The following is a 12,016-nucleotide window of genomic DNA, read 5'->3' on the forward strand; positions in this document are numbered from 1 at the left end:
AGTTCCTATAAATACTGTTGAGGGGTGTGGTGTATAGCCTCCAACGTTCTGGACAGAGAGGAAGTTCCTAGATTAGTGTGCCTCTTCTTCTTTTGTTCCTTAATTACTTGATATATATATATAAACGAGGTTCGAGAGCACTTGCGATTACACCCAAGCGATCATGCAATCAGACCGATGATAACTCAGCGCAACACAGATAATTTCATTAAGGGAGATTAAGACTTCATATGGGAAACGATTCTGGGAGCCTGAATGGCGCAAACCAGGAAGACACAATTATACACCTAACTTTTTAAAGCCTTCAAGCAAAGTCTCACTGAAGGCTAGGAAAGGAGCCAAAACGTCCACATACCAAGGCATTTAGGTACGACTGTACTACAAATCTCCTAATGTCTGGGGAGAATTCTGTATTTCACACCCCTAGCAAACACACATCGCTTTCAGCAGGGGTCAGCAACCTTTTTCAGCAGGGGGCCGTTCCACCATCCCTCAGACAATGTGGGGGGCCGGACTATATTTTGAAAGGGGAGAAAATAAATGAACAAATTCCTATGCCCCACAAATAACCCAGAGATGCATTTTAAATAAAAGCACACATTCTACTCATGTAAAAACACGCTGATTCCCTGATCATCCGCAGGCCGGATTGAGAAGGCGATTGGGCCAGATCCGGCCCCCGGGCCTTAAGCTGCCTACACTTGCCTTTCAAGATCTCATTTTAGGGGTACAGCCTATAATCTGGGGTGACCTTTATCAAAACAGCATACAGTGGTACCTTGGGTTAAGAACTTAATTCGTTCTGGAGGTCCATTCTTAACCTGAAACTGTTCTTAACTTGAGGTACCACGTTAGCTAATGGGGCCTCCCGCTGCCGCCGTGCGATTTCTGTTCTCAACCGGAAGCAAAGTTCTTAACCTGAGGTACTATTACTGGGTTCGCGGAGTCTGTAACCTGAAGCGCCTGTAACCCGAGGCACCACCGCATACCGTATTTTTCGCTCTATAAGACGCACCAGACCACAAGACGCACCTAGTTTTTGGAGGAGGAAAACAAGGAAAAAAATATTCTGAATCTCAGAAGCCAAGCAGCGATCCCTCTTGCTGTTCTGGCTTCTGGGATAGCTGCGCAGACTGCATTCTCTCCATAAGATCCCCTTACTTTTTAGGAGGGGAAAAGTGAGTCTTATAGAGCAAAAAATACGGTAATCACTTTTATTGTTCTCCAGGTAAGATGGGTCTCCCCCAAGGTCTCTGTGTCCCCTGGATCAGACCAATTCCTGCCCGCAATGAACCCGGCACCTGCCCCCCTCTCCACTGACCCACCGTCAGGGGGCGGTCCGCCGAGTCCAAGACGTCCTCCATGATTTCGTTGGCGTAGGCCAGTCTACTCCGCAGGCTCTCCTTCTTCTTCAGCCCCGTGAGGTTGACAAGGTGGACCTTCAGCCAGTCCAGGCCGTGGGGGCCCAGGGGCCGCCCCTCCGCGAAGAGCAAGATGGCTCTCGTGAGGTCGCTGCCCAGGTGGTTGAAGTGCGGAGGGCAAGGATACGTCCTCCCCCGGAAGTCCACGTTGTGCGGGAACCAGAAGACTCTTCCGCTCATGTGCTTGGCGATGGATAGCTTGTAGAGAGCGTCCATCCGAAGGCTGTACATTTCCGTGGCCTTCTTGCGGCACCGCGCCGCCTCCCGCCGGAGCGCCACCTTGCTCGGGGCGGCCCCGTCGGGGAGGTGCGCGGCGGGCTGGGGGGCTTCCGAGGGCGGCGGGGGGACGTCCAGTTTCTCGTTGCCCTTGTCGTTGAAGACGGAGATGACGACGTCCAAGATGGCTTCATTGACCTTCCAGGGGCAGTTGCCCAGTTGGTTCAGGGCATCCATGACGGGGTAAAGGCTGCTGCGCGGGGCGCGGTCGAGCAACAGCTGGTGCTGAAGGGCCCCTTCCACGTAGCGCATGAGCTTGGTGGGGGCGAAGACGTAGGCGCCGAACTGCGTGGACACCCAGGGGATGGGCGGGCAGAGCATGGGGATGACGAATGAGTCGAAGGTCAAGGTGGTCTCGGCGGCCTCCATGAGAAGGCGGGCAAACAGGGGGTGCGGCCTAATGAAGCCCACCTGCAGGGGGGAAAGGAGGGAGAACTTACCACTGGCATTATTTCCCCTGTGTATAAGGTGATCCCTAGGGTTAAACCACAGAGCCTAGGGCTTGCCGATCAGAAGGTCGGCGGTTCGAATCCCCGCGATGGACGGGGTGAGCTCCCGTTGCTCGGTCCCTGCTCCTGCCAACCTAGCAGTTCAAAAGCACGCCTGTGCAAGTAGATAAATAGGTACCGCTCCGGCGGGAAGGTAAACGGCGTTTCCATGCGCTGCTCTGGTTCGCCAGAAGAGGCTTAGTCCTGCTGGCCACATGACCCGGAAGCTGTACGCCGGCTCCCTCGGCCAATAAAGCGAGATGAGCGCCGCAACCCCAGAGTCGGCCACGACTGGACCTAATGGTCAGGGGTCCCTTTACCTTTTAACTGTTCCTAAATGGGACGTGGGTGGCACTGTGGTCTAAACCACAGAGCCTAGGGCTTGCCGATCAGAAGGTCGGTTTGGGGATTTGGGGGGTGGGGTGGTAAAAATGTCTTCTTGTTGATTATTTGTTAATGTTAACGAGAAATGTGTGGGGTAATCTGGTATTGATACCATGTGGCATATATTGGATTTTTTAGATTGAAAACTATTAAATTTATTTTGATAGTAACAATAATAAAAAGTAGTAGGCAGAGAGAGAAGGGGTTAAGGAGGCTGACAGAGAGACGGGGAGTGGGAAAGAGGGGGCGACGACAGAGGGAGGGGGTCCAAGGGTGAATGAGCGGTACCCAAGCCTAATAATAATAATAAAAAAAATAAATAATAATAAATTTTATTTATATCCCGCCCTCCCCAGCCGAAGCCGGGCTCAGGGCGGCTAACAACAATAAAATGATACAACATTCTAAAATCATTTCATTATAAACTCATTTCAAATCAGACTAATTACAACCATTGGGCTAGAGTTCTGTGAGGAGTGCCAAAGGAGGGGGTCAGGCTGTGCCCTGGCCAAAGGCCTGGTGGAACAGCTCCGTCTTGCAGGCCCTGTGGATGTCAAGTCCCACAGGGCCCTGGTCTCTTGTGACAGAGCGTTCCGCCAGATCGGGGCCACAGCCGAAAAGGCCCTGGCTCTGGTCGAGGCCAGCCTAACCTCCCTGTGGCCCGGGACTGCCAAGATGTTTTTGTTTGACGATCGTAAGTTCCTCTGTGGGACATACCAGGAGGGGCGGTCCCGTAGGTACGAGGGTCCTAGGCCGTATAGGGCTTTAAAGGTCGCAACGCAGCCCCCCTGCCCACCTCCGTTGCCCCGCCCACTTTTGCCCTGGCCACATAGGCCCCGCCCCAGTTTCCTGTCCATTGCAAGCAAAGCTTTCCTCCTAGCCCCTGCTAATTTGCAACCGGCGGGTCCTTGCCCCGTCCCCCTACCTGGCGGCCGCTGCGGAAGGAGTAGACGTGGTAGAGGACGGGGATGAGCTTCTGCTCCAGTCCCGGGTTCAAGAGGTTGCTCTCCATCTTGAGAACCTGTACCAACAGCTCCACCAGGTGCAAACCCAGTTGAACGAGAAGCGCGTGGGGCCAGGGATGCTCCTTGCAAACCAGCGAGGGGCTGCAGCCGTCCTCGTCCGCCAGCTTCTCCCAATATTCGCGAGGCAGGTAGCCGTCCGGCTGCGGGGAAAGGAAGGGTTCAAAGTTAGAGGCGACGGCTGTCCCCGGCTCTTAGAATCATAGAATCATAGAGTTGGAAGAGACCCCAAGGGCCATCGAGTCCAACCCCCTGCCAAGCAGGAAACACCATCAGAGCACTCCTGACATATGGTTGTCAAGCCTCTGCTTAAAGACCTCCAAAGGAGGAGACTCCACCACACTCCTGGGCAGCAAATTCCACTGTCGAACAGCTCTTACTGTCAGGAAGTTCTTCCTAATGTTTAGGTGGAATCTTCTTTCTTGTAGTTTGGATCCATTGCTCCGTGTCCGCTTCTCTGGAGCAGCAGAAAACAACCTTTCTCCCTCCTCTATGTTTAAGCCCACTTTCTCCCAAAAATTGCAGCGCCAAGTCCCAAAACGCGCCTGGTCGTAAAACATGCCGACCAAAAGGTAAGACAAGGTTCTAGTTCTCGTGCTCTTGACTTAAATAGCAACTGTGGCTGTTGCAAGGAGGGTGGCAATTTTTTATTGCGAAGACCTGGAACCCTGGGGAGTCTCGACATGCCAGGACGGGTTGCCAAACCCATTTCATTTCTTGTGGGGTGCCTCAGGGTTCTGTCCTCTCCCCCATGCTTTTCAACATCTACATGCAGCCGCTGGGAGAGATCATCAGGGGATTTGGGCTGGGTGTCCATCAGTGTGCGGATGATACCCAGCTCTATCTCTCTTTCAAATCAGAACCAGTGAAGGCGGTGAAGGTCCTGTGTGAGTGTCTGGAGGCGGTTGGAGGATGGATGGCGGCTAACAGATTGAGGTTGAATCCTGACAAGACAGAAGGACTGTTTGGGGGGGACAGGAGGTGGGCGGGTGTGGGGGATTTCCTGGTCCTGAATGGGGTCACTGTGCCCCTGAAGCACCAGGTGCGCAGCCTGGGAGTCATTTTGGACTCACAGCTGTCCATGGAGGCACAGGTCAAATCTGTGTCCAGGGCAGCTGTTTACCAGCTCCATGCAGGCTGAGACCCTATCTGCCTGCAGACTGTCTGGCCAGAGTGGTGCATGCTCTGGTTATTTCCCACTTGGACTACTGCCATGCACTCTCCGTGGGGCTGCCTTTGAAGGTGACCCGGAAACCACAACTAATCCAGAATGTGGCAGCTGGACTGGTGACTGGGAGCGGCCGCCGAGACCATATAACACTAGTCCTGAAAGACCTACATTGGCTACCAGGACGTTTCCAAGCACAATTCAGTGTTGGTGCTGACCATTAAAGCCCTAAATGGCCCAGTATCCCTGATGGAGCGTCTCCACCCCCATCGTTCAGCCCGGACACTGAGGTCCAGCTCCGAGGGCCTTCTGGCGGTTCCCTCCCTGCAAGGAGCGAGGTAACAGGGAAGCAGGCAGAGGGCCTTCCCGGTGGTGGCACCTGCCCATCAGATGTCGAGGAAATAAACAACTATCTGACTTTTAGAAGACACCTGAAGGCAGCCCTGTTTAGGCAAGTTTTTTAATGTTTGATGTTTTATCGTGTTTTTAATTTTCTGTTGGGGGCTACCCAGAATGGCTGGGGAGGCCGGGCCAGATGGGCGGGGTATAAATAATAAATTATTATTATTATTACTGTGGTACCTCGGGTTAAGTACTTTATTTGTTCCGGAGGTCCGTTCTTAACCTGAAATTGTTCTTAACCTGAAGCACCACTTTAGCTAATGGGGCTTCCCGCTGCCGCCGCGCGATTTCGGTTCTCATCCTGAAGCAAAGTTCTTAACCCGAGGTACTATTTCTAGGTTAGTGGAGTCTGTAACCTGAAGCGTATGTAACCTGAAGTGTATGCAACCCGAGGTACCACTGTATTGGAAATTATTCCAGCAGTCGAAAACATTCCATTAAACGTAACCCATAACACTGCAAAATAGAACTGTAAGATGAACACTGAGAGCCAATGTTACAGGGCTGGATCTGAAAGAAGGCTGGATTAAAACTGGGAGAGACTTGGGTTCGAATTCCCCCTTTGCCGGGTGACCTTTGGCCAGTCGCTCGCTGTCAGCTCAACCGACCTTCCAGGGTTGTCGCGAGGGCGAAAAGGGGAAGGGGAGAACCATGTGTCTCGGGAGGGAAGGCAAGATGCAAATGTCACGGAAAGAAGGAATGAATTCGGGAGCTTGGCTGAGCAAGACCGGCGGCGTGAAGGCGACGGCGCTTAGAATCATAGAATCATAGAGTTGGAAGAGACCCCAAGGGCCATCGAGTCCAACCCCCTGCCAAGCAGGAAACGCCATCAGAGCACTCCTGACATATGGTTGTCAAGCCTCTGCTTAAAGACCTCCAAAGTAGGAGACTCCACCACACCCCTTGGCAGCAAATTCCACTGTCGAACAGCTCTTACTGTCAGGAAGTTCTTCCTAATGTTTAGGTGGAATCTTCTTTCTTGTAGTTTGGATCCATTGCTCCGTGTCCGCTTCTCTGGAGCAGCAGAAAGCAACAACCTTTCTCCCTCCTCTATGTGACATCCTTTTATATATTTGAACATGGCTATCCTATCACCCCTTAACCTCCTCTTCTCCAGGCTAAACATGCCCAGCTCCCTTAGCCGTTCCTCATAAGGCATCGTTTCCAGGCCTTGGACCATTACCTGAGTGTCCTTCGCGAGCAGCTGCACGTATTTGTCGTACAGCCGCTGGATCTTCTCCACCAAGCGGCTCCTGGATTTCTTCTGCAGCATGAACTTGCTGTAGACTTTGGAGCCCAGTTCCCTCGCCAGGACCAGGAGAGACTCCCCTTGCGGCGACAGGTTGTTGAGGCTCTGGGGGAGAAAGGAGGTTATTAATATAGTTACTGAATTTACATACCGCCCTATACCCGGGGGTCTCAGGGCAGTTCACAGAATAAAATCCAAGATATAAAACCACAAAATGCATAATAAAAATAAAAACGACAATCCAATACCCCACACAAAAAAACCAACACATTTTAAAAGGGCATAGGATGTAAATCAGATCCACCAAAGGCCTGGTTAAAAAGGAAAATCAGGGTCTTTTCCAGGGAGTCTTCTCTTCTCCTGAGGTGGCCAAAGTCTTGGAGCCTCAGCTTCAGGATCTGTCCTTCCAGTGAGCACTCAGGGCTGATTTCCTTCAGAATGGAGAGGTCTGATCTTCTTGCAGTCCATGGGACTCTCAAGAGTCTCCTCCAGCACCAGAATTCAAAAGCATCCATTCTTCGGCGATCGGCCTTCTTGATGGTCCAGCTCTCACTTCTATACATCACTACTGGGAAAACCAGAGCTGTTACTATACGGACCTTTGATGACAAAGTGATGTCTCTACTTTTTAAGATGCTGTCATTGCTTTTCTCCCAAGAAGCAGGCGTCTTTTAATTTCGTGGCTGCTGTCACCATCTGCAGTGATCATGGAGCCCAAGAAAGTAAAATCTCTCACTGCCTCCATTTCTTCCCCTTCTATTTGCCAGGAGGTGATGGGACCAGTGGCCACGATCTTCATTTTTTTGATGTTGAGCTTCAGACCATATTTTGCGCTCTCCTCTTTCACTCTCATCAAAAGGTTCTTTAATTCCTCCTCACTTTCTGCCATCCAGGTTGTGTCATCTGCGTATCTGAAGTTGTTGATATTTCTTCTGGCAATCTTAATTCCAGCTAGGGATTCATTCAGCCCAGCCTTTCGCATGATGAATTGATATTTTAAGGTTGTTTAAATGAATATTCTAACACGTAAGGCGGAAAAATTTTAAAAAATTATAAAGGGGGGGGGGAGAAACCCTCTTACCCGCATGAGGACGTCAACGTATTCTTCGTCTTTCAGAACGCAGAGGAAGGGGTAGAGGTTTAGCTGACCCGAATTCCGTTGCGCCATGTGCAGCTTGGATTCTTGCAGGCTTTGCAAGAGAGATGTGCGCCAGCGGCTGCGGAGGACGGATAGGAGGCTCCGCTACACATGAGCAAAACCGTAAAGAAAGTTACATCATCATCATCATCATCACCACAATGTGGCACTACCGTATTTTTCGCTCCATAAGACGCACCTGACCATAAGACACACCTAGTTTTTAGAGGAGGAAAACTAGGAGAAAAAAATTCTGAACGAAACAGTGAGTGTATGATTGCTGTGGTTCATGCTGTGGCCACAGACACGATATGTGATTTGACAGTAAGTTTGGGGTAGCCCAATGCAAGCATCCTGAGGATCCATGTGGATCCGTGCTTTGTAACCACAAAACAGGGGATGTGTGATTTTTTTTTGGTGCAGGCTATAGCCACGGACATGCTATGTGATCTGATGGTGAATTTGGGGTGACCCAATGCAAAAATCCTGAAGATCCATGTGCTTTTACCTCCCCCCTCCCAGGCAGCCTCCTTTATCGCTAGCGTCCCTTATCTCCCTCCCGATCACTTGCCGATCAGCTGCTTAGCGGCTTCGTTTCAACACCCCCTTTCCTCTTTGAAAAAAAAAAAAAAAAAGCATGATCTGCTTTTCACCCCTGGGCAATTTGGCTCCAGGGACCACGCATTTGCTCCATAAGACGCACAGACATTTCCCCTTACTTTTTAGGAGGAAAAAAGTGTGTCTTATGGAGCGAAAAATACGGTAAGTGGCCACAGCGTATTCCCAGGGCTGCAGAGAGAGGAGGATAGGCGGACTGCCGCTTCCGGGCACCGCAGCAGCAAGCCGGCCGCAAACTCATAGCTGTCAAGTGTCCCTTATTTGGCGGAACAGTCCCTTATCCCAGCGCCGTGTCCTGCTGCTGTCCCTTATTGATAATGTCCCTTAAATTTCCCGGGTTTCAAAGGAAGCAGCTCCTCTCCCTCCCTGCCAGCCAGGGAGGAGGGAGGCTCCAACTGTGTTGCTTGGCTGCCCGGCCCGCCCCCCCCCCCACGGCCTCCTCTCACCAGCCTCGGCCCCCAGGAACCCCTCCCCGCCGGGACTGAGGAGCCTTGAGAGGAGAGCGAGGGCAACCATAGAGAAAGCAGTTCAGAGAGAGGAGGCGGAGGCGGAGGCGCGGGCAGGTGTTCCAAGGGCTAACCATAGAGGGGGAAAGCGGAGGAAGGACCGCAAGCGCTTCTCCCATAGATTTGTAGTGGTAGACTAGCATAGATAGTGTGATCTGCGGGTTTACTTTGGGCGCTATTTTTCCCCCCCCTTCCTCCCGCCCCACCTTGATGGAATTGAGAGCTGCAGATGGAGCACGAGAGAAAAGATACAGAACTGCAGCAGCATCTTTGTAGCTCGGACTTAGTTTTGCGCGAAAAGTGGTTGCTGCTTGTAATTATTTAATTGCAGTGTTTCATCAGCTGGTGTCTGGAGCAGCAACCTCTGGAAACGAAGGGCTAAAAACCGGCGCTGCTCTCCCAAATTATCTGGTCCCTTTTAACTTCGTATTTCAGTTGGTTGACTAAAATCCCTTATTGTGGCTGCTGATCCCTTATTTTTGAGGTTGCTGGTCCCTTATTTTCAAATCTGTAAGTTGACAGCTATGCGGAAACTACAACTCACATCAACCCCTGCCCAAGACAAATGTTTAAAGACGGAGAGCAGGAAGGAATGGGCTTTGGCACAACAAGGTCTTAGATGTCATGGTTTTCCCCCTCCCGGCTAATCTCCACCGGTAGCTGGCATCATGCCAGGGTGGATCTGATGTAAATCAAATCAATTTAAATACGATTTAAGTTTTTCATGCGTGCTAAAACTCACTCTAAGTTTTTTTTTTTTTTTAAGTTTAACCACATCAGTTAACAAACACTGATGCATGTCCTATAATGTCATTGTTTTAGTTAAATAAATTGTTTAAATGTTTATTAAGGAAATGATTACTTTTCTCCTTCCAATAAAACACAGCAGAAAAGTTGCCCAAATATAAAGAGTTGAATTATTAAACCTCGCAATAATTTCATAATTATCAATGTAATTTCTAATACTATAACCAAATCAGTAATTTTTGATGTAAACCGTAAAAACTACTCTGGAAAGTTATTATTCCAAAAATGAAACCTTTATATGGTTGTAAGTATTAAGATTATACCAGCAAGAATGAGTCTTTCTGTAAAAAAAGTGATTTAAATCAAGTCTTACTGTCTAGTGATTTTAAATCAAGTCTTACTGAATAGGGATTTTAAATCAAGTCTTACTGACTAGTGATCTAAACCGCGATTTAAATTGATTTGATTTAAATCAAATCCACCCGGATTCCATGGCAACTATCCAACCTCCCAAAATTGTTGGACCCCTTTCCATTTTAACGGTTCAAATTCTTTTCTCTCTCTCATCCTTTTACCGCTCTGCTGGCTTCCTCTGTCAAGGGCTTGGCTGCCTCCACGGAGTCAATGGTGACTGTGTCTGATGCCTCCATTGCCAGCTGCTTCCGGAACTGGTCCCGCAGTTCTTGCGCTGTGAAATCGAGCTTGGGGTAGGAGACGGGCTTCCCCTGAGGCAAGAAAGAAAAGTGGGCGGGGGTGGGAAGGGAGCCATGGGGTTAAACCACAGAGCCTAGGACTTGCTGATCAGAAGGTCATCAGTTCGAATCCCCGCAATGACGGGGTGAGCTCCCGTTGCTCGGTCCCTGCTCCTGCCAACCTAGCAGTTCGAAAGCACGTCAAAGTGCAAGTAGATCAATAGGTACCACTCCGGTGGGAAGGTAAACGGCGTTTCCGTGCGCTGCTCTGGTTCGCCAGAAGCGGCTTAGTCCTGCTGGCCACATGACCCGGAAGCTGTACGCCGGCTCCCTCGGCCAGTAAAGCGAGATGAGCGCCGCAACCCCAGAGTCGTCCACGACTGGACCTAATGGTCAGGGGTCCCTTTACCTTTACCTAGTGCCACTCAGCAGGCAAAGGGCATTAAGGTGGTAGAGACCTCTCCTGTGTTCCTTATCCCCAGCATTTACTAACCTCAGCTAGACTGTCCTTGTGCCTGGAGGATCCACTGTTTTAGGGGGGCAGGGGCAGGCAGGTGTGGAGGACTCCCTGGTCCTGAATGGAGTGACTGTGCCCCCGAAGGACCAGGTGTGTAGCCTGGGGGTCATTTTGGACTCACAGCTGTCCATGGAGGCGCAGGTCAATTCTGTGTCCAGGGCGGCTGTTTATCAGCTCCGTCTGGTATGCAGGATGAGACCCTCCCTGCCTGCGGACTGTCTCGCCAGAGTGGTGCAAGCTCTGGTTATCTCCCGCTTGGACTACTGCAATGTGCTCTACGTGGGGCTGCCTTGGAAGGTGATCAGGAAACTGCAACTAATCCAGAACGCGGCAGCTGGACTGGGGACTGGGAGTGGCCGCCGGGACCACATAACACTGGTCCTGAGAGATCTGCATTGGCTCCCAGTATGTTTCCGAGCACAATTCAAAGTGCTGGTGCTGACCTTGAAAGCCCTAAATAGCCTCAGTCCAGTATACCTGAAGGAGCATCTCCACCCCCATCATCCACCCCGGACACCAGGGTCCAGCTCCGAGGGCCTTCTGGTGGTTCCCTCCCTGCGAGCAGCGAAGATACAGGGAACCAGGAGGACCTTCTCGGTTGTGGCGCCCGCCCTATGGAACTCCCTCCCACCAAATGTCAAGGAAATAAACAACTTTTACACTTTTAGAAGACATCTGAAGGCAGCCCTGTTTAGGGAAGCTTTTAATGTTGGATGTTTTATCGTGTTTTTAATATTCTGTTGGAAGCAGCCCAGAGTGTTTTGGGAAACCCAGCCAGATAGACGGGATATAAATAAATAATAATAATAATTACCTTCGCGTAGAAGTCCCGGAGTAGGGGAACCGTGCAGATTTCGGCAGGGCGAGGAGACGGGGGCTGGAAGTCTTCCACAACCCTCCGGACGGCTTTCAGCACCATCTTCCTCCAGTCTTCCTCAAACCCAGAGTCCCGGAAGAGGTCCTTCACTTGAAAGCCGTCTTCTTTGAGCTGCTGGAGGCATCTGTGGGGGTGCGGGGGGGGGGTGCGGATAGGAAGGAACGGCAGATAAAGAAGCTTGGGTCAGCAGTGTCCGAAAAAAGCGGCCCCCTCCCATTCCTCTCGCGGAGAATCGTCATTACCGACGCCTATCAAAATGAATGGCTTTGGCTGAGACGGCAAATTTGACGTGCTTATAATCGCCGCTGGCGATTTATGAATGATTGGAAAACCCTTCTGGACATTATGCACAGTAAGGAAAATGAACTTGTGATATCGGGGGGAGAGAGATGGTTTATGGGAAATGGAGAAGTGAATGTTATTATTCAAGTTCCCTACATATCTCCTGGCACAAGCACTAACCTCCCCACCTCCTACAGGAGGAGGGAGGACAGAGAAGCTTGCTACTCCC

General features: G+C 50.8%; 1 protein-coding gene across 1 annotated transcript in view; it reads right to left on the bottom strand.

Annotated features, from left to right (window-relative positions):
• Window positions 1–12,016, bottom strand: part of POLRMT (RNA polymerase mitochondrial) — a 42,305-nt gene that overhangs the window by 24,025 nt on the left and 6,264 nt on the right. The window contains exons 5-10 of the mRNA XM_082206256.1: window positions 11,443–11,629; window positions 9,995–10,144; window positions 7,492–7,653; window positions 6,345–6,515; window positions 3,495–3,734; window positions 1,326–2,108 (exon numbers count right to left, since the gene is read on the bottom strand). Of these exons, the coding sequence (XP_082062382.1) occupies window positions 1,326–2,108; window positions 3,495–3,734; window positions 6,345–6,515; window positions 7,492–7,653; window positions 9,995–10,144; window positions 11,443–11,629 (1,693 nt within the window). The remainder of the gene's footprint in view (window positions 1–1,325; window positions 2,109–3,494; window positions 3,735–6,344; window positions 6,516–7,491; window positions 7,654–9,994; window positions 10,145–11,442; window positions 11,630–12,016) is intronic.

The sequence above is a fragment of the Podarcis vaucheri genome, assembly GCF_965113315.1.
Source record: "Podarcis vaucheri genome assembly, chromosome: 18".
NCBI lineage: Eukaryota > Metazoa > Chordata > Lepidosauria > Squamata > Lacertidae > Podarcis > Podarcis vaucheri.